At 39.8% G+C, this 22541-nt stretch overlaps 2 protein-coding genes across 15 annotated transcripts in view; both read left to right on the top strand.

Moving 5' to 3' along the window:
* Nucleotides 1-1569, top strand: part of LOC113481278 (golgin subfamily B member 1-like) — a 40274-nt gene extending 38705 nt beyond the window's left edge. For all 7 annotated transcript variants that reach the window (XM_026850779.1, XM_026850778.1, XM_026850777.1 and 4 more), the window contains 2 exons: nt 37-151; nt 945-1569. In XM_026850779.1, the coding sequence (XP_026706580.1) occupies nt 37-151; nt 945-1103 (274 nt within the window). In that variant the 3' untranslated portion in view covers nt 1104-1569. The remainder of the gene's footprint in view (nt 1-36; nt 152-944) is intronic.
* Nucleotides 1570-2794: 1225 nt separating this feature from the next.
* On the top strand, nt 2795-21377 carry LOC113481280 (actin, alpha skeletal muscle B-like). 8 transcript variants are annotated; one of them, XM_026850787.1, is made up of 9 exons: nt 2795-3349; nt 6013-6159; nt 7749-7877; nt 12071-12181; nt 14772-14856; nt 16840-17001; nt 17560-17751; nt 19108-19289; nt 20453-21377. In XM_026850787.1, the coding sequence occupies exons 2-9, from the start codon at nt 6031-6033 to the stop codon at nt 20594-20596; spliced, it is 1134 nt and encodes a 377-aa protein (XP_026706588.1). In that variant the 5' UTR covers nt 2795-3349; nt 6013-6030; the 3' UTR covers nt 20597-21377. The 8 variants fall into 8 exon arrangements, with proteins under 8 accessions (XP_026706588.1, XP_026706585.1, XP_026706589.1 ...); XM_026850784.1 differs by having other exon boundaries at nt 5998-6159; XM_026850788.1 differs by lacking the exon at nt 2795-3349 and adding an exon at nt 4982-5330.
* The last annotated feature ends 1164 nt before the right edge of the window (nt 21378-22541 follow it).

Below are 22541 nucleotides of genomic sequence, written 5' to 3'. Positions count from 1 at the left end.
TCAGTGCTCCATTGTCTCCCTATAATTTTTCTCTAGATTTGAAGTAAGCAGTTACAGGTCTGTACCTAGCGAATACACTGTTCACATGGAAACTGAGGAGGAAAGGGAAGCCTTAATCATCAATCCTAGTGAACATGTTATTGTGCGAAAGGTAAGTAAATGAAAGCTTTTAAAACCCTGAATTCTAAGCTTAAAACTTAAAAGTGGTGTGCAAATTGTATACTAGTTGCAGACTAGATTGAAGACAGCAGAGCTCGTTATCTCCTTTGTGCTATCCCTTTGGGTTTTTTTCTGTCTTCACTCTGCTATACCTTTCATTCATTCTGTAAGTGCAGATTTCCCTTCTGAGTGACTGAAAGTCCCTGGTTTGGGGTTGTCCTCTGTATGCAAACTCTGGCATGAGGCAGCTACTCATCTAACCCACCTTGTCTCTGACAAGCTGCCTGCAAAGTACTCCTCCATTGTGTTAGCTACCACGAGGATGGGTGGGCCATAGAGTAGCAAGTTACTGCTGAAATTACTGAAAACATGTCCTTAATTTCTTTCTGTTTGGGTTGTGGATGGTGAGTCAAATACAGGCAGCTATGTAATGTGTTCTATGGCATGCCTTACACATCTCCAAGGTAAAATGTGAGTAATCATATTTATATTACACATGGCCATTAAATAAAATGTGTATGCATGTAATTATGCACTTTCATCTCTGGTATGTATATGTAATTACATAATACACAACTACCTTGTATCCATTCCTCTCCCCTTTTATTAATTCTGTTTTCCGTGGCCTGTAAATTGTTCATACTTCGAGCCTGTGCTGTGGCATCCATGGCTGCATTAGGGGCAAAAGTTATATAGTGCCTCAAGAATCTAAGTTACAGTGGAGCTTCTTCTCATATGTATTCATGGTTACTTATTTTACTTTTTTTTTTTTTTCCCCTAACCAGATGAAAGGAGGAGCCCTTTCCTTTCGAAGATGGCTTCGAGGGCGAAGTCTTTACTGTTCTAAACTGTTGACCTCCAGAGCGAAATCCCGCTATTTATTCCTCACATACCTAGTGACACTACATCTTGTTGTTTTACTGTGCCTCACTGGTGTTCTCTGAATACACTGCGTTTTCTGGGTAAATTATTTCCCTGTAGGTAATGGTGTGCCAATTCAACATAATAGACTTTTCACATGCTGCTGTTAAGCTATGCACTGGACACAGTTGTATATATTCTTGTTACACTACATCAATCTTGAGCTTCTTAAAAGAAATTTGTGTATATCACAGTTGCTCCAAAGTTGACTTGAATTGCTCTTTAACAGTGGAATATTATATTTGCTAAGGAGAAAATATTCCCTTCTGCCCTATAAAGAAACTGCTGCATACAAGTTATTTAATATCGTTTGTGAGTACATAATGACTGATTACTACTGAATGGGTTGTAAATGATATCTTTTCTATACAAATTTTATTTTAAGAGTTAAACTATAAATTTTAAAGGAATATTCAGCTATTACTGTTTATTGGCTTCTTGATTATAACAAGAAGTTTTATAGAGTGCAATAAAGGAAGAACTACTGGATTTTTGATTTCTTTTTTTCGATTTGTTTTTTTTGTTTGCTTGGTTTTGGCTGAAAATAAAAGAATTGAGAAGGCTGTTCTTTGGCCATACAGTTTGTAACAGCTATGACAAGGTGCACAGATATGTATGTGGTAAGAGGTAAGATGATGATTAAAGATTCAGTAAAGATTCAGAACTGAGACGAAATGAAGAAATGTCTTCAACTTCTGTTCCTTTATTGTTGTTTAAAGGTGCAATTTCTGTAACTCTTCTTGTGTTTTTTATTTTTAATTCACGTGCACTTCTTGTCTTTGTGGGCTTAGTTACTGTCTGTCTTTGGGGGAAAATGTTACTCAGCTGCTCAACACATGAAATTCAAACTTATAAAGACACGACCTTAAATATCTTACATGTTTGGGCTTCAAGGTACAAATGAATAAAGGGTACATTTTCAACTAAGGCAATAAGAAGCAGGATGTGCATTCATTTTCTGTTGACGTGTAGTAGAGTATTTTGTTTTGCATGTTAATACATCCATGTTTTGTTACAGTGTGTTCTGGAACTGCACAACTGTTTCTCAGAGTCAAAAAATATTTTTTGTGAAGACTGTGGCCACTGAAAGCTGGTTTACACCCTGTATTGTTGGTGGTGTTCTTTCTGCATTTCTGGTCAAATCTGTATAAAATGAAGATGCAGTCACAACAAGCTGAGTCTAAAGGAGTAGACTTAGTCACAAAAAAAGAAGTAGCCATTTGATTGCCTGTTTGCTAGACTAAAATCCTAAGACTCCTGTGGGAAAAGAAAAGCCTAATGAGTGGAAGTGGGAGGATTCCATCAGTTTTACTGATGGGCAGATAACAAAGTTGGCTTTGAAAAGATGTTAGTGAAGTGAATTCTCTGCTTAAGGTCCAAGGGTTCTTGTATACAAGGCCTGCAGCGCAGTCACGTGACAGGTAAGGAAGGGATTGGTTGGCATTTATGTTTGCAGAGTTAACATTTACCAAATTGTATCTGATGTTCTGCATCACTTGTTTTTGTCATGTGGAATAGGAAATGCCGGCTGTAGGTACCACTGTACATAAATCCTGTAAACTTTCTACTTTTGATGGTTCTTTAATATTTCTTAGTCTAGTCAAGGTCTGAATTTCTATATAAATCCAATATATACCAGTATTATTGGTATCTTTTTTTTTTTTTTTTTTTTTTTTTTTTTTTTTTGTAAAATGGCAATGACTCATCTGTTTTGAATGGCTGATTGCTGATTCAGTCCCTGTTTTCAGCTGTGGTGTCACCTGAGTACTGAGATAAATCAACTATTTTCAGTGTTGTACCACATAAACACACACCAGGTACAGTTGAAACAGGAGTACTGCACATGGTAAGACTTTTCCCTTTCCAGCTTGAAGATGAGTGTTAACAGAATGATAATGAGCTATTCTTAGCTAATTGTGTTATAAGGAATCAGAATGCTTTCCAGCTACAGCAGTGGATCTACAGATCCTTCCAATCTTACTCATCTAGTGTGAGGGATTTTTTTCTTGAGGGGAGGAAACAACCCTGTTGTCATGAGGCAAGTTTACGAGTGGGAAAGGATCCAGAGATGTTAGAAATTCTGTCCTAATTTATCCAGGCTTTTGTGCTGTCACTGTGATAAGCACAAACTGGAGAAAAAAGTTTCCAAAAATGGCTTGACACGTGTAGATATTCTGTGAACTCCATTCCAGGAGCTGATATAAATGTAATGGAAGGTGAGATCATGTCATTTACAAAGAGGCTTTTACAAATCATCACCATTTCCTGCGTAAGTATTGCCCTGAGAGTTTTTTCATGTTACAGTTCATGATTTTAATGCTTCTTTTCACTTGGTCTGAGATCTTTTGGGGATTTACACACTTCTTCCTGGACTTGGATGCTGTTTGCCTCAGGCTTTGAAGGAATTCCAGTGGGTTTCCTGGTGTAAGGTAATTCAGGTTTGACTGGGTTCAATTCAGGGTTGCAGGGAAATGTGCAGTTCCTCATTGCTAGAAAGATCAGTAGAGTGCAATGAAACCTTGGTCTGTCTGAAACCTGGAAGAATGCTTCAGTAGTGCTTGCTCTGGACATCAGGCCTTATGTAGAAACCAAAGAGGAAGTTACCTGTTAATAGATCTGATGGATTTTTAGCTTTACAATCTTCACCTGATGATAAGATTTCTGAACTGTGGAAATGGTTATTAAAAGTTTAAATTCAGCAGCTGGAAAGCAGTAATGTGACTCAATGAAAATTTTAAGTGCTGCTCTTTATGAGTTCATTTACCTCATAATTAAGTAATGATAAGCAAAGTAAGAGAAGTCTTTTAATAAAAATGAGAAATTAATAAATTCCACCGCTGCTTTTATTAAATCAGTAATGTGCCAGTGGCTTCTCTGGAGTCTGATCAATAGTAAAAGTGTGAACAATTGCTGCCAGTGCTCCAGTGTGCAGCTGGTTCATACCAGCTGGGGATTCCCTGTGAATTTTGTTTCTCTAAGTATGGCTGTACTGACCTTAGTTTTGCATGTAAAGCTACATATGAAGTGCCACGGGTATGAATGAATGGGAATATTCTTTCTTACCATGGAAGATTTAAACATCTTGGTTCTATCCGGCTTTAGAGCCAAAGAGTGATGCTGAGCTCACAGATTTTTGTAGTGTTTCTCTATAAAATTCTCTGCTCTGAAATTCTCCTATCTCATGTCATTTCTGATGCATGTGAGTAGTTTCCTTCCATTTTACATGGATGGAGTCAGAGTCTCGGTCTACTTCTGTAATGTTGGATGCTGTTGGTAAATGTTTTACTGCATTCTAAAGCCTTTTCCTGAGGGTTTTAGAAGAAAATAACAATTCATAGCAACAGGAATGAATGTTCTAAAATATCAACCACTATAAGTAATGGTTAAACATTCCTATATTAAAGCTGTTAACAAATTCATGTGATAAAATTGTTCTGCTTTCCTATGTGAAAAAGAACCTTCCAGTCACAGGCACATCAGCAAGAATTAAAGGGATTTTTCTTTTTTAAAATAATGCCATAATTTTGTATTAGGCTTCCATGCTTCCATTTCACCTGTGAGCACTGGGATCAGTCACATCAGTCTGGCTTTGTAAAGCATATGGGAAAGGACTGAACACCAGGAACTTTGTGCAGGTTAGACTTTAAAAACCAAAACTGTTTGTGATTGTAAATCCTCAGGGACTTGGGGATTCTTGCAGGGATCCTACGAACAGCGTAAGATATTTTAAATCCTACACATAGGAGAGTGTGAATTGGTCGTGGGGCAGACCCTAAAGCTGGTGGTGGTTCTGCCACTGCTCCTGGGCTGCCTGTGCACACAGTGCTTCAGTTGAACTGTAATGCCCGCAGAAGTCAAATACATTTTTGCATTAATCACAAAAACGATTCTTAATCAATTTTTGCATTCTTAGGGACAAGAGCTTTGCTGGATAAGTGCTGTTTTACATTCCTTTCTCACTTCTGAAGTACCCTGCCTTACCAAGTGAAGTTGGCAGAGAAGGAAAAATAAAGCCTTTCCCTCCTCTCAACTGCCTAAAGAGGCAATCATACAGTCCTAAAAATAACCAAGGAATCCGAAACTGAAGTCTTGGTGAAATTCAGGCCCTCCCTCAGTGGGAGTTTTGCCATGAATTTCAATGATTTCAGGACTTTGTCTGATGTGTTGGCCAACTGCTGAAGTTGAGTTGTTCCTGGGAGGTTGTGCCAGCAGCCTCTTGTTCTCTTTCCCAGAATAACCACTTTGATAAGGTATTTACCACTTACAAATATGGAATAGGTCCTGTAGTGAGCACTTCACCTTACAGAGGAGCTGTCATTTAAAAGCAGTGTATGCTTTCCTGAAACTTTTGGTCGGGTTATTTTTAGTTGGTTGGTTAAGATTGATGATGACCCTCTAAGAAAAAAAGAAACATTCCACCAGGGAACAACTGCACTCTCTGAAGTAATGAATGTTCAGTGATTCTTTACCATCTAATTACTAACATTGTAAGTGGTAAATGCATATATTCAATTCATTTTTTAACAAATGAAATTTCTAGAAGATAATACAGCCTTGAAATAGATGGGGTTATGCTTGCTTAAGTCCAAGTAGAGCTGAATGTGTATCCTCTAGCTGAACTTGTGCCCTGGTCACGAGGCCAATTATTAACAGAATATCACAGGACCCCTTGAGGCTACAAGTTTCCCTTTTGGAAACAAAGGCTGAATGTCCTGATTAATTTGCTTTGGTAAAACCTATTCAAGCTGAAATTTATGTGGATACTTAACGTGCCTTGTGAGATCGGAGCTTTAGCATAGACTTTGGTGTTTAGGTTTATTCTTTTTCCGAAATTATTATTTTTACAGCAGTTCGCTCTGTAAATGATGAAGAGTTGCTTCTGTCCTATTCTCTTCCATCTCTTCCCCCCACCCCCAGATTATTGTTTTGCAGCCAAAATTGTGAGGTAATATGTGTGACGATGATGAAACCACTGCCCTTGTATGTGACAATGGTTCTGGGCTTTGCAAAGCTGGGTTTGCGGGAGATGATGCTCCAAGAGCTGTATTTCCATCCATCGTTGGACGTCCTCGACATCAGGTCAGTTGGTACCAAAATGGAAGTGCTGTCTGGTTTGGGTGGTTGTTTTGGGTTGGTTTGGGGTTTTGGGGTTTTTGGTTTTTTTTTTTTGGACTTTAGACATGGCAGTGAGAAAGCATCAGACCTATTCAGGTAAAGCTCCCATCAACGTTTGTAGGAGTTTAGCTTGTTAACTGGAGGATTGAGTTGCATGTCTTTATTACTGTGAGGTAAATGTCTTCATCCTTTGGAAAAGGTGATCTTCAGCCATAAAATGTTGACTATAGAAGAACACGAGTGTTTTAATGATATGAAGGTGTCTTATGAGGAAAAAAAAAAAATCAACTTGTTGGATATTTGCTGTGTAACTAGAAAGCAAAAAAATAGGCAGAACACTGCTGACATGAAACCAAATGAATAGCAGCGATGAGTTGCTTTTCTTGTTCCATTAAGCAGCAGTATGGCCCAATAAACTTCCAAAAAAGGTCTCTATCGCACCACTTTATCAACTCAAACAGGACTGCGAAGGATAAATGTGACTTTTCTTGACCTTGAAAAGAGTCTTTCTGCTTTACTACTTTTCTAACAGTTCCTTTATAACTAGAAGATGCAGGCTTTTGTTCATTTTATTAATATCTGAGTCAGATTTTAATTTTCTCCACTGTTAAAAACCCTCCCTGAAGATCTGTATGTTCTCTTTCTGAGCTGTATAAGCCTGGTTTGTTAGGCAGAATATACTGAACATCTTCAGGAATGCATTTTTAACACCTCTGTGAATTGTTGAAGTTAAATATCAGTTGCTGAAAATGTCCATTCTTCAACCTCTCAAATTGTTCATTGTCCTTTGACATGTAATTTTGCACACTTAATCAGCTCAGCAGCAGTATTAATGAATCCATGGAATTAATGTATCCATGAGAAAAATATTTTTATGCTAGTATATTAAATATTTTTATGTTAGTATGTTATATTATTTGGGGCAACCGTGATAGGCTTCCTAATACAAACATGACAACCTTAGTAAAACTATTATTTAATAAATGAGTTTTTCTTTTGGAAAATCTGTTTGTTTTATATAATTTAATGCTTTTTTTTCCAAATGTGTATTTTTCAAAACCATTTCGCTTCCAGCAAGGGGCAATCTCACTGTTTCAAGGCAGTAGTGGAACTGCCTAGACAGAAGTGCAACCAAATATGTAGAGTACATCTAGGGATGTTGTATCTTTTTTCACCTATAATTCCTTCCCTTTATTCCTGTGTGCAATGACAAAGGACCTCCTTGTGGAGAACCGTGTGTTTGCTGTGGCCCGCCTTGGCTGAGCCCCTGCATGGGCATTAATTGCACCAAGTGTGAGATACCTACCTACCTACCTACCCACCTTCCTTCCTTCCTTTTGGAAGCCACCTTGCTCTTCCTCATGGGTTTAAAGAGGGAGTTAGTAGGTGGTTACTGATAAATTCACATTTTAGTTCTTTGCATGCTTTGGGGGTACATTCTGGAACAGCATTAGCAGGTATAGTATTTCATGTGAAGTTTGACCTTAAGAATGACGTTCTGCCTCTAATTTGTGAGATACACTGCACTGATATTAGAATAATATATTTTGCAGGGTGTTATGGTTGGAATGGGTCAAAAAGACAGCTATGTAGGGGATGAAGCACAAAGTAAAAGAGGGATCCTGACGCTGAAGTATCCCATTGAGCATGGAATCATCACTAACTGGGATGACATGGAAAAGGTGGGTGTTTATTTTTAATGTAATCTTGTTGAGGCGCCATCTCATCCAAGACATACAATTTGCTGTTAACATTCTTTCAAACCAAAGGGAAAATTCTTGAAGAATTTGTCATCGCAGTGTGGGTAAATGGATAGTGGATAGCACAGTGTGCTAGCACAGGAGTTGCTCAGGTCTTGGCACTTCTAGAGTTACTTTTAAAGCATAAATGCTTATTACTCATCAGATTTGACAGTATGTTATAAAAGTATTTTATGCTTTATACCTATTCTTTTTGGGTTTGGAAGTTCATACTGGGGCAGAAAGTTTGATGACGGTAGAAAGTAGCTAAAAAAAAAAAAAGGTGGTGATTCATCAGAGATCAATCAGAGCTATTAAAGTTACGTTACTGAAGTTGGGAACAGAAACTGGGGTGGAGTTTCATGTAGTCAAGTCCTTAGTACCTGCCTACATGAACAAGATGGTAGGTGATGCCCACATCTTATTGCATGTGACAATCTCATATTGCATGTGACATTCTCACTGTCACTTAAAGAGGAAAAGACAGATTGGGGCTTCCTATGCCTATACTAATTCTTTGAGAGTGCGATTTTATTTTTTTCTCCTGAAGCCTGTTTTTCTGTCGCTAGTTGCACCTAGCTTTTAAAGTCTGGATGGTGAGAAGGTGTCTTCATTCCCAATGAAGCCTGACTTCCTTGGCATGTGGTCAGTGCAATGACCTCTGTGAAATGCCCCCTTAAGGATGCCCCAGACCAGATGCAGGTGATGAGATGCACTCGTGGCAGTTGCTGGAGAGGCAGGAGGAGTCCTAAGGGCACTCTCACTCTAATACCTCTGCTAAATATCTCTGATGTCCTGGATTCCAGGAAGTATCTGAGTCTATATGTGGAAATATTGTACCACTTCTTTAAAGACAGGGTTGCAGTTCAGTCCCTTGTCATGTCCAGGTGGAATGGTGTGGGAAGGAAACTCCAGAAGCAAATGCTTCTAGTAATATTTTCCTGTGGAAAACACTGCTGCAAGGAAGACATGGGGCTGATGGTGGTCTGTGCTCACACTTGCTGGGAGGAGGTGTACACACCTGTAATACATGTATCTAAAGTCAGTTATTGCGGCATATTCACGAACCCAAATTGATAAGCACAGACCGTTCCAGGTGAACAGACCAAAGCCAGTACAGGAGCAATGGGAGTTCCTCAGTTCATATTAGGAAATAAATTGCCCACCTACTCCTCTAGATGGAAGCATAGCATTTGCATTTTGTTATTGCACTGCTTGCTGGGTGGACACCTTGCTCTGTGCAGTGTAGAAAGTCTACCTCATGCATCCCATTATGTTGTTCTTCCTGATAATTTTCTTGCTGTCTGCATTCAGCAAGAAATTATATTTCCCTGTAGGAAAAAAAAAAATTAAAAATTGGAGGTCACTGTTTTATATCTGATCTTTGCATCTGGAGATTGTCCTGTGTGTCACACATACTGGTATGTGTTCTTTCTCTGTGTAATGCTGGATGCTAGAGCAGACTGTCTAAAATCTTGTTACCAAAAGGAATTAGAGAAGATAAAAAAGGTGGCATGTGCTTTACTGTGGCATAATATTATGGCTAGATTGATTTTTTTTTTGTAGGATATAATGTGGTGGAGGCTTCAGGCAGTGCAGTAACTCAAATAATGGTCAGATGCTATATGGGTTCTTGTAGGCTGAACTTTTCTTCTCTTTGTTACTTAAATGAATGAAGGAATTACTGGTGCAAGTGGGTCCCTAGCCCAAATTTACCACCTTCTGATGGACAGCTTGCAACATGCAGTAGCTGGCGGCAGAGGTGCCCTGACACTGAGTTGTGCTTGGACATCTTGCTGAGCCCAGGAGCAGAGTGGGACAGAAAGTGGAGGCTGCTTTTGAGTGAAGGAGCAGTGAGCAACAAATAGAAAAAAGAAGCAAGAGAGAAAGGCAGTGGTAGGGAAGAGACAAGGAACAGCATTGCTAACTCTTGTGATTATTGCAAATAAGAAAAAAAGTTTTGGTTTATTTGTTTGGGGTTTTTTTTAATATATGGGCTTCCCTGATTCAGTCATGTATCTGAACTTCCCCTGAAGCTCTGTAACACACACGTGTGTGCACACTCTGCTGGCTGAGAGAAAATCTAAAATGCAATTCTAAAGTTTTGATGCTGAGGGAGTATCTTTTGTATATGGATATACATTTTTCCTTCCCAAGACTTTTTAAACCAGTTGCATGATTTTGATCCAAACCACAAATTTCTTTCTAATCCTTGGCAATAATACTACTAAAAGCATCATAATATAGAAGAAACAAGAGAATTACTTGGTAACATTCCAAAAATGGCACAAAGGCATAACAGTGCAGTGCCCCCCTGCCATTACAAAAAGAGGGGGGTCACCAAAAGACTAGGCTGATGTGCACGTGTGTGAGAGAAAGTGGAGGAAGTGAGAGCGAGGATGCTGCAGGACGCGCAGACACTCCTGTGAATGGAGGAGGAGAACACGTAGGCGATGAAATGAAGCATTCTTCTTCCCTGTGCTTCAGTTCACAATATTCAAATTGGGACTGCTTTGTTTTCCACTGGATAATAATACAGGGCATTGTACAGCGCTGTTAATTTGTTCACAGCAACTGACCTGACAATGTATGGGAGGGAGAATGTTGGGATGGAGTGTTTTCTGGCTCTGGTGACTATGTAAATGTTTAATTTAAGTGTTGGAATAATTCTGCCTCACTAATTTCTCTTTCCTATTGTGCTTGCTGCTTACATTTATTCTCATGACCTAGAAATCCAACGTTGAACTATTTTTGTTTCTTGTAGAATACCCTTATCCATTAACATTATGGTTAGCATTAGGTCAGATCTAATGGGCCATACAGAGCCTAATTGTGCCTGGGTTTGATGAAAAAACCTGCAGACTGCCTGAAGTTTAGGCAGGGTCCTGCTTTATGAGTCCGGGTTTGTTCCTCACTGCTGAAATCACCAGTACTTTGTTAATTCTGTAAGCACTGAGGGTTCCTTCTCTTCTCTTAGTTCTTTTCTGTCTGAAATGATAGTCTTTTTCTTCTTATAGCTACTTTGTGTATTTTTTAAAAACCTTTATATGATTACTTTGTTTTATTCAACCTCTCCATGTATTTGTGTGCTAAACCTACATATGGAAGATGGCCTGGCATCTCAAGCCCCAGTTCTGGAAACATCTGTTTTTTTAATTTTTTTTTTTTTTTAGGGGACTGAGAGGGAATTGAAATGTTTATTTTTTAGGGCTGATAATTTGCTTAATGAGTAATACTAGCTCTGGATGCTGTTGACTTTGTAGATGCTTCAAATTTAGAGATATTTTTTCCAATTGAGTTCATTTTGGAGCAGAGTAATACTTGTTTCTAGGTTATTAATCAAACAAACTCACCCATAAAACTATCCTGATATTTTGTGCTCAGAAATAAGCTTGGATCAGGCAAAGCTAAGCTAAAAAGAGATGGGAAAAAAAGAAAAAAATAAATATGGGTAAGAAAGAATTAAATTATAAGTATTTCATTATGTTACTGAACAGTCTGAGTTGCCATCAAGAAAAAAAAACCCTTCAGTTCCTCACAGCTGTAGTCCTCAGACAATCAAATCCAGCATCATTTGATACAGGTAGAACCTTCCAACATGAAAAACATACTGCAGGACTTTACAGACTAAGGAATTTAGTTACTTTATAGTAAATGAGAGTTTGATTCAGGATCTACTGCATGAAATATCTGAGGCATAAAGGGCCTTTTGTGGAAATTAGATTCCTAAAGACCATCTGGGCAGTGACTTGCAGCTGGATCAGTCTCCAGGTAGTCTGGAGAGGAGAAGTCTTTCCAGGTCCAAGAGTTCAGTGCTTGGCTCAGCTTCTTTATGGGAGCACTGGAGTGGGAGCTAACCAGTGCCCCTGTTCTGAGAGGATGATCTGTGCTCTGTTTAGGGAATCCTAACTGGAGGGACTCTGTTGTGCAGTTTATTCTTTTTACAGTAGAAACCCAATGGTTTTGATTCTAAAATAGTGTTGAAGTTGGCAGATTCACTCTTGTGTGCTTTCCATCTATTTTAATGTCTGTTTAAAAAAAGATAAATTGCTCAGACTGTATTTGAAAAGCTTTCTGTGTAGCTCTGTGGACAGAAGAAACAAAAGCACTTTCCTAAAGTGATTTTGAATTTTTAGATTTGGCATCATTCTTTCTACAACGAACTCCGGGTTGCGCCAGAGGAACACCCTGTCCTGCTGACTGAGGCCCCTTTGAATCCCAAGGCCAACCGTGAAAAAATGACTCAGGTAATTGTCTGAATGTTGTGCTGCGTATTTGTTTCTGTATGGAAGCAGCTAAAAGTATAAATAGTCCTGAGTATTCTTAATCTGGGAGGTAACTCCTTCAGGTTAGTGTGGGTTAGCACGCTGGCTAAGCCGTGGTGAGAGAGCAAAAGTGTCTGCTGCTCACACAAGTTCTCTGGATGGCCCTAAAATATTTCATACTTGTGTGTGGCAGTGAGGTATGTGGAACTAGTCTTTTAAAAGGTTGAAGTAATTTTCTTTGTTCACAAGACTCTGTGTGCTCAGTTCTGGAAGTGGGGAAGCTGGATGCTAATGTGGCTTCTGATGCTGAGTTTTGGTGTGTAGATGATGGCCTGGGATTAGTGTGACTTTTTCTTTTCTTTTGGGGAGGGGGGGGGGCTAGAGTTATGAGTCATTCATGTATTGAAGTCTGAGGTTTGCGACTCTGTAACGTGGGTCACGTACCAGCAGAATCACGCTTCTGTGTGAGTTTTGGATCAGTGACATCTTTCACGTGCCTACCTCTGGCTACCAGGATTGCTCAGCTTGTAGTAGCCAACTCTTCAGCTTGTACTGTACCAGCTTCTGCTTTCTACCCTGAAGACTGTCACTTTATCAACACTTCTGCATCAGAGAAAATTCTAGTTATCATATCAGAATTGCATGGGATTTTTCAGAATATTTAAATAAAGTTGCTTGGAGGACATCACGCATTTGAAGCTCCCAACTGGAGCACCTCTTCAGGGTTCAGGGAAAAAGTGTTCAAAAACTGGAATGTTTGTGCTACCTTGAGAAAGTGAGTTACCTGAAGCATTCAAACTTAAGTGATGCTTTGCTAAACATTTCTGCCTGTGGCCTACCCAGTCTGATTTAGCAAACTCGGATCAGAAACAGAAGTTGAACTCTTAAGTATGTTAGAGCAGCCTTCTGGCCAAAAGTCTGTATTATGAATTTAGCCAGTGAGGTAAGCAGAAGTAAATGTGATTTAAATACAGATATAGGTATAAAATCACCTGGGAAAATTAGATGTGGCTGTGCACTTCCCTTAGTGCCCACTTTTGGCATATATTTAATAGGAAGATTATGCATCAATTTAGCAAGAGTGTAAATAAACTAATTAAGTAGTGGGCTCGACAGCATGCATTACTGGGAGAAAATACAACTGGGAGATAATAAACAACAACAGATGATAAGAAAAGCCTAGTTTATAACAACCAGGAGGTGTGGTTCCTACAGTAGACATGTCTAAGACTGTTTCTCTGTCATTATACTGTAATGATAAATCCTGTTTTCAAGATTGTTTGAAGGCTTATTGTTTATTACTGATTGCATTAAATTCATTCCATTAATTAACTATGAAATATCAGTAATTTGTGTATTCTTTAATGGAAAGCGTGCTTTTCATTAAAAGTAGACTTCATTGGCAAAGGTATTAGCTTATGAAATCCAAAGTTTCAGTTTAACCCCCGCAATGTCAGCGGCTCTGATGGGTACAGTGGTGATGGTTGGGTCACCATCCCTGGAGGTGTTTTCAAGACGTGTCGCTATGGTGCTTAGGGACATAGTTTAGGGGTGGACTTGGCAGTGTCAGGTTTATGATGGTACTCAATGATTTTGAGGATGTTTACCAACATAAAGGATTCTATGAAACGTTGTCACAGCAGCACCACTAGTGATGGGGTAGCCCTGCCTAGGGTAAGGGGCACTGCTTTAAGAAAGGATACAGCGTGTTATCCAGAGTGTCTTAGATCACTGGGTGCCCTTAATGGTTTTCCTTTGCAGAGCAATGGTGGAAGTCCAGCTGGAAACAAATGCTATTCCTTCTGCTCAGATAAAATTGCAATGTATCTGACACAGGAGATGGAAAGAGCAGGAGCTTGTTAGGGTGGAGGAGGTGTGGGGTGAGACAAGAGAATACGGCTAAGGTCACCATGAAGAGAAAAGATAAACTGTTGTTTGCTGGGGAGGCAGAATGAGATTTAATGGGTTTAAACTAGACCAAGTAAGATTTTAGCTGGTCATCAGTAAAACCCTGATCATAGTAAGTATAGTGTATCACTGGATTTGTTTGCTGGAGGAGTTTCTGAGACAGAACCAAAGCTGTGTCAGGAATGACTCTTTTATTTCTTGAGATGGGAATGGACAGATTATCCCTCGTGGCTTCTTCCATCTGTGTCTTTTAGAAATTTTTTATATGTGTGTGCATGTGTGTATATGTGTATATATATATATCTATAAAAATATATAAATAAAACCCCTTACATTGCTGCAGTGTTGCAGTCCTGTCATCAGGGTGAAAAGGTTATCCCAAGGTGTCATCTTCAGTTAGTATTGTCAGTAAAATCTCACCTAGTCTGACATTAATAGAAAGATATCTACTGACTTCAGTGGTTTGGTGTGTTTTTTGTTTGGTTTTTTTTTTAAATTAGATCCAAAAAAACCCATAGCCTGCTATTCACAGAACCACCATGGTTCAGGAGAAGACTCAAGAGTAGTAACTGGCAATATTCATTTAAAAAAGCAAAAAAAAATCTGCTGTCTCTTCAGATACTCTGTGTAGATCCTAAAAGGTTTTCAAATTCTTAAATTTCAGATTATGTTTGAGACGTTCAATGTGCCAGCGATGTATGTGGCAATTCAGGCAGTGCTGTCTCTGTATGCATCTGGAAGAACGACAGGTGAGTCTTTTTGGGAGTTGTATTTCCACCTGGCCCTCCCTTGCGGAGGTGTTTGCACACACGCACATCCACAGGTGTATGTTGGCGATGACACACCAGCTGTGTGTTAACAAGAACTGGTAGCCATATGGGCACTGAGTACTTCCAGCCATGCTGTGCAAGTACATCTCTTGTTTTCAACTTCACGGCAGGTATTGGTGTAGATTTACGACTTTCTGCTTCAAAAGCTCAACTGACTGGCTCAGCTTCTGCGCTTGGGCACAACAACCCCCAGCAGCGCTACAGACCTGGGGAGGAGTGGCCAGTCAGAGAGGGACCTGGGGGTATTGATTGTCAGCTGGCTGAACAGGAGCCAGCAGTGTGCCCAGGTGGTCAAGAAGGCCAGTGGTATCCTGGCTTGTATCAGCACTGGCGTGGCCAGCAGGGACCCGGAAGGGCTCTTACCCCTGTGCTCAGCACTGGTGAGGCCGACCCTCGATTCCTGGGTTCAGTTTTGGGCCCCTCACCCCAAAAAGGCCATTGAATGACTCGATCGTGTCCAGAGAAGGGCGACAGAGCTGGTGCAGGGTCTGGAGCACAGGTCTGCTGGGGAGCGGCTGAGGGAACTGGGGGGTTTAGTCTGGAGAAGAGGAGGCTGAGGGGAGACCTCATGGCCCTCTACAGCTCCCTGACAGGAGGGTGCAGAGAGGGGGGATGAGTCTCTTGAACCAAGGAACAAGCTCCAGGACAAGAGGGAATGGCCTCAAGCTGCCCAGGGCAGGGTCAGGCTGGCTCTGAGGAAGGATTTCTTTGCAGAAGGGGCTGTTGGGCGTTGGAATGGGCTGCCCAGGGCAGGGGGGGAGTCCCCATCCCTGGAGGGGTTGAAGAGTCGGGTTGACCCAGCGCTGAGGGATCTGGTGGAGTTGGGAACGGTCAGGGGGAGGGTCATGGTGGGACTGGATGATCAGGGTCTTTTCCAGCCCAGATGATTCTGTGGTTTTGTGTAACTACATGGACAGATGAAAGATGATGCGGTTTGATACTGCCCCTAATTGCACAGCATAGGGAAGAGGCTGTATCTCAACTGTGGGTTTGGAACAATCTTAGTTTCTTCTTGCTCTAGACCTACCTCTATTGTTAAGCTCCATTCCCAGTAGAAAAAAACCTACTCAGCCATTCAGTAGCTAAATGAAAATATTTCATTTAAATGTTGAATTTCAATCACCTAATGATGTCTGCTGTTAAGCGATCATTAGAATTATCATGGAAGTCTCTTCTTATTGCCATTTAGAGTCTGATGAAGCATTGAGACAATAAATTACTTCTTAGCAAATGTGAGTCTTCATATACTTTGAAAAAAATTAAAATACCATCTGTCTTCATAGCCTGATGCCACAATAAAAATTTGTACAAAAAGATCTCCAGCTTACACGAATTACAGTTGTCATAAATACTTGTTTTATGTTTAAAATTCAACTATTTGTTATTCGTGTTTGGTATCAGAAATGCTTTATTCATTTTGAGGGAAAAAAATATACTTCATTACCTATCCAAGAATAAAAGTAACGTGGCTGTGCGCAGATAAACTGTCATTATATTTTCCCCAATAGGGTGGTTTATTTTAATGGCAGATTCGGATTTTTAATTTTATAGATAGATTTTTATTTACAGTTTGTATATTAGATTCGTAAAGTGCTTGGGGTTGTCTGAAATGAAAGCCTCTGCGTCCATTTAAAGTCATGATTGCTAACATCCGTTCAGCAAGAACAATGCGATCAAATTGCTGAATGTTACGTGTCCTTTTTCCTCAAATGCAGTTTGCTGCTTAATTTGTACTAACGATTTTTTCTCACATGAGCAACTCTTTAGTTATAGGAATGACAGAAGCAATTGCCATGTGAGCAGCTTTATTTGTTGTTGTGTGTTTCAGATGAGAATATGGAGTATGTGGAGAGTGGGTATCAGTGGGAAATAACCAGCTTCTCCTATTCTTTCACTTTCTAGGAATAGTTTTGGATTCCGGGGATGGTGTCACACACAATGTGCCTATCTATGAGGGCTATGCCTTGCCCCATGCCATTATGAGACTTGATCTGGCAGGCAGAGACCTGACTGACTATCTCATGAAAATCCTTACAGAGAGAGGCTACTCTTTTGTCACCACGGGTAATGAGCTGTGCTCTGAATGTGTTTTGCATACGTTTGCTCTGTTAGTTGTCTTAGGATGCAGGAAGTATGTACCTGGCAAGATGCATCAAAAACCCTATTGCTAGGTTGGCCAGGGAAAACCAGTTCATGTTGGCTAACAGGATTCTCCTGACTTTGGCTTTCGGCTTATATGTTGAGCATCAAGCACAAGGATGCCACCTCATTAGGAAATCCTAAGTCGACTGGCAAATTCAATGGGTTGTTGTGTTTGATCATACCTCTTCCACAGGCAGAGTAACAAAGTTAGTAGCTGGTGATGGATAAACCTCTGGAGCCAAGGTTTTGTGACATAAACATGTAAACGTTACTCTTTACAGTATTCTGTAGTACAGTATATCTTGTATGTGCTGATGAGGGAAATTTGGTAACGTAAAGGGAAAGTAATGCTGAGACAACAGAGAGATCAGAATCCAACGAACTGTACAACCATCATGAACTCACAGATTTTCTCATGAGTATTTCTCTGTCTTCGCTGTCATATTGTATGTTGATTAAAACCTTCTTGGCTGTCTGCAGCCGAACGAGAGATTGTGAGAGACATCAAGGAGAAGCTTTGTTACGTGGCTTTGGATTTTGAAAACGAAATGGCAACTGCTGCTTCCTCCTCCTCTCTTGAAAAGAGCTATGAGCTTCCTGATGGACAAGTCATCACCATTGGAAATGAACGGTTCCGATGCCCAGAAACTCTCTTCCAGCCATCCTTCATAGGTGAGACAGGAGTGTTCTTTCTAGGGAATTGAATAATTTCTTAGAAAGCGTAGACAGCCTTCAGCTGTAAGAACTGAGGTGTTTATTCTCAAATGACCTTAGAAACAGGCAGCTTCTATTGATTTAATCAGCTCCTTAGAAGCTATGAACGCTGCTGCTACAGCTGCTGGACAAAAAGATGCCTGTCACTTAGAAATACCTGAATCCTGAGATGATTTGCAACCTCTTATAAGTGCAGTAGAGTTTTGAAGGACAGAGTGCTGTCAGAAGATCATGCTTTTTATCTTGACTGCTTATGTGTTTTTTTAATTTAGATATTGCTTCTGTTTTCATTATTCTATTAATCTGTAATCATACAAGATCAAATTGTACACTATTTTGCAGTGTTTTTAACTGTAGTGTTAAAATTCCCCTGTTATCCAGTGGATGACTGACACTTTATGTGGTAACTTGTACTGCCCTCACAAATTTCCTACTTTCTACTTAAATTCCCCTCTTGAGGTCTGAGCAAAATGACTGCAGGCAGTTTGGCACAATTTCCATTAAACTAAATGGTGAAGCTAGCTACATTTTTATGTAGAAAGGAAACTATTCAAGCATTAATATAGCTCCAAGTTCTGTATTTGAACATCAGCAGGAGTGATGTTCACATATTCTGTATTTGAACATCAGCAGGAGAAATTCTCTTTAGTAGCTAGAGGGATTTGGCTGCCAGAAGTGTATCAGGGATCAGAGTTGGTGCTCAACAGTGGTCAATATCAGAAACACAGGAATGGAAATCAGGATTTCCTGGATCACAGATCTTGGTCAAAATGTGTTAAGTCTAGTAATTACAGCCCTGGGAACACAGTTTGGACTTTATATGATCTGTTCCTTTACCAAAAAAAAGTACCATAAGTTAACTTCACTGCACTGGCATTCAAATTAAACCAACACCTCAAAAGCAAGGCAGCTCACTGAAATGCCAGGTGGGCTTCTATTTCTAGCTAACAGCATCATAGAACATTGTAAAAATGTAAAAGTATTGCAGTAATACCTCATTTAAAATTTTTCCTTAAATAATGTTTTTTTTGTTTTGTTTTTTTTTACTTGAAGTAAAAAACACAGTATGAAATCATAACTGGGATCATTCTTCCTCCCCAAAGTGTATTTTGCTTGTGTAATTACTGTGCTGAGATGACAGAGAAAGTGAGGAGTATGTCCGGTCTTTCTCCTTCTCCTAAGCATCACATAGCTTTTTTTCCTGGAGTTTCCTTAAGGGAGACAGCTTGGACTAGTGAGCCTTCCTTTTCATTTTAACAGTAAGAAAAAAAGGAGACAAAGAGAAATAATATGTTGAAACTTCTTCCCTCTCAGGGATGGAGTCTGCAGGTATCCACGAAACCACTTACAACAGTATTATGAAATGTGATATCGACATCCGTAAGGATCTCTATGCTAACAACGTCCTCTCCGGAGGAACCACAATGTATCCTGGGATTGGCGATCGCATGCAGAAAGAGATTACAGCTTTGGCTCCAAGTACTATGAAGATTAAGGTAATTTTCAACACCTGCACTTTAAAAAGAAGCTTTTGTTGGAAAATTAGATCTTATAAACAAATGAAAATGTCAGCAAGGGAGTGTCCAGGCCTTGCCTGCCAAGTCCTGACGTTAGGAGAGCCTCAGACAGCATGCTTAATTAATAGTTCTCTTCCTCCTGCCAGCTAAAGCAGAGTTAAAAGAGGGATTTGAGAGGTACTGGAATAAAAATGGTTGCTGAAGCCATGTGAGGTGATGAGGTCATTTCAAGAAAATGTGAAACAGTTAAGGAAGAGAATCCTGTGGGATTCCCAGTGAAACAGGGCTATGAGGGCAAGAAAGGCTTCTTGGAAGACACCACAGAACAAGAGAGGTTGGGATGAACCTGGAGAAGATGGAGCTGTAAATTCTAAAGGGGGCATTGAACCACTTGAGAAGATACCAGGAATAGTATAGTCGTTAAGGCTTAGCTATCACTGAGAGTCATCACTGAAAAAGGTGAAAGAATAAATCCAAAATCCAAGTAGCTTGCAAAGTCTGCAGCTTGTTAGCTGTTTGAAAGGGCCCTCTTGGCTTGGACCGAAGACAACGTGTGGTGAAACAGAGAGACCCTTTTTATAAAGCAGCAGAGGCCACGCTGGACGGGCATGACACAGAGCATGGCAGCAATGGAAACAGGAGCACGCAGAAGCAGGGGTGCAGCTGGTGCATTTTAACAGTGCAGTGGCTAAGGGGGGCAGCGTCTAGCCCTACATCTAGTGCTTCTAGATACTCCGTGCCAGTGGATCTCTGTTGGGTTTTTATGTAAAAGAATTTATCCTTTAAAAAAACGTTCAGACCATTCTGTGTAGTGTTGTCCCAGTGGTCTTTATTTACAACAAAATTAGGTTAGTGTTTCAAAACTTTAATTTTCTTCAATCTACATTTATAATTTTTTGATAGGTGTGTTATGGGCCCTCTGCAGATATCTCACAGGTTTGCTCTTAGTAACACTATAGCTTCTCTGCCGGTTTGAGGTAGGAGACGATATATGACAGCCTCTCTACCTCTTAGGTGCTTTACTTCATTGGCGTTGTGCTCCTGTGATGAAAAGACTTTCACCTAGTTATTTCATCCAAAGAAACGTTTACTGTGTTATCTGCTTGTCACTTTATTTACAACGGATTGCACTTCTCTTCTAGATGATTGCACCACCAGAACGTAAATACTCTGTCTGGATTGGGGGTTCAATATTGGCATCTCTGTCCACTTTTCAGCAAATGTGGATCAGTAAAGATGAATATGAGGAAGCTGGCCCCTCCATTGTCCATCGCAAGTGCTTTTGAATACCTCCATCGTGTACTGTCAGTGATAAGTTGTGATGTTTTCTCTACACATCACCTGCCCTCATTCACCTCTGATAGTGGTTTGGTTTTCTTCCACATGTTAAAAAAGCACACTGGATGGATGTCATATGAATTAGCAAATTACTTCTAATTTTTGATTCTAAAATAAGACTAACATTTCCAAGATTAAGAGCAGTAGTTGTACTATACATTTTTATAGACGCCCCCTTGCCCTGTGTTTGTGAGCGTTGTGCTGCCGCCCGGGAGGTGTGAGACCCAGTGCTGCTCTGTGTTAGTCTCTGCTCATCGGTGGTATGCCTGGAGAATGCACATAAGTGATTCTTTCAAACTCAAACATAATGCAAGATTTAAATACCAGAGAGGGCTTCTTTTATGCAGTTAAGTGGTACACAGGGTTCTTCTAAGGGGGGTTTATTTTACTGAGGATAAACAGATTTGTGTGCACACAGGCACCAGCCCTTTCCGCAGAGCCGCTATGGATGACTTTCCTTGGCATCCCACAACTGTTTGTCTCCCTGTGACCACCACTCCCTATCAGTAAGGAGCTTCATCAAGCTACAGTGCTTCTGAACTTAAATGGTATTGGATGTATTACTGCTTTCTTCATCTCTCTTCTTAAGCAGTTAACTGATGTTTCATTTGCTTTTGCTATATATGTGCTATGCTAAGCTAATGATTACAGAGTAAATAATCACCTTTTGAATATGTCACTGGAATACTCTGGGTTTAATGGATCAATAAAATTGTAATTACCCATGTAAGGCTGCTGTGGCTTACATTAATTTCATAGTGAGTAGTTTATCTGTTAAAGATAAAATAATAATTACTAATTTATATTTTAACTTTATTATGAAAAAGGTTTCATTCCGTCTGAGTTTTCGAGCTAAGCAATTTTGAAATAAAACCAGAACTGTTTCACAGTTTCTATTTAAAAAAAAATTAAAAAAAAAAAATTTCTTGGATGCCAAATTTTCATAATGTTCTGTATGAAGCTTAGAGTCAGCTATGAAGATTTTACTGTTTCAGATCTAGGCAAGTGTGTTCTAGATGATTCTGGATGCTGTAGATGTTGAATTGATGTGGTCAGGCTTGATGTGCATTTCATGATTTAAATCAAACCTGTCAAGTTCTTGCCAGTAAACACAATATTCTTTCCAAAGATGGTGAAAAGATGCGAGTTGGATTTATGGACTTCTGGAAGTGCATCTAGGAGATGTTTTAAAGAATCTTCTGACTGCTGCGAGTTCCAACTCCGGGTGATCTCACTTCCTTATCCAAGGAAGGCTCTTAATGGTAAAAGCTGAAAGAGCTGTAAGGGAAGGATTTTTCAAAGGTTGTTTGTGGCTGGCACTACACTACCTAATAAGCATGAGATTGATCTTACCTTCATTCCCACTTTTGGACAGCAGTCAGCTCAAATTGCCAATATCCATGTGTTCTCAAGCAAACGTAAATCATTGCAGATTTCTCAGCCTCTGAATGAATTTCACTTTATTATCTTGGTCTCAGCTTATATGAATGCTTGCTGCCTAAGTTGATAATAAATCACCTTACATATAGGAATAGCACTGTTACCTGGCCTTATTGCCTGCCTAAGAAACATGACTTACAAGAGGTCAAGATTAGAAAGTATGTGTGATGTTCAAGAGCGTCAACCTCTGGAACTGACTTACATTCGCAGTCCCCTGTAGTATCAAAGCAAAATTCCATTCAGTTTTCCAATAATCTACTTATCCTTGTTTCAATATTAAAAATGAAGAATCTTTAGATGTTCAGGGTTTTTTTGTTTTAATATAGCCTTTCAGTATATGCTTACAGCTCGTTAATCAGGAAAAAAAAAAGAGAAAAGGTTTGAAAGTGTGTATTTTTTTTCTAAGTGGCAAGTGAGGTACACGTTTACAGCATTTGCATGTAACTGAAAGAG

Source organism: Athene cunicularia (assembly GCF_003259725.1).
Source record: "Athene cunicularia isolate RWA chromosome 5 unlocalized genomic scaffold, athCun1 chr5_part3, whole genome shotgun sequence".
NCBI lineage: Eukaryota > Metazoa > Chordata > Aves > Strigiformes > Strigidae > Athene > Athene cunicularia.
The sequence above is the reverse complement of the archived record's forward strand: the minus strand, read 5'-3'. Positions and strand labels throughout refer to the sequence as shown.

Bases quoted from the DNA above. Each gene is read 5' to 3' on its own strand.
- LOC113481280 (XM_026850787.1), top strand. From the start codon at position 6,031: ATGTGTGACGATGATGAAACCACTGCCCTTGTATGTGACAATGGTTCT. The intron at 6,160-7,748 runs GTCAGTTGGTAC...TATATTTTGCAG, and splicing joins TTGGACGTCCTCGACATCAG to GGTGTTATGGTTGGAATGGG. The intron at 7,878-12,070 runs GTGGGTGTTTAT...TTGAATTTTTAG, and splicing joins ACTGGGATGACATGGAAAAG to ATTTGGCATCATTCTTTCTA.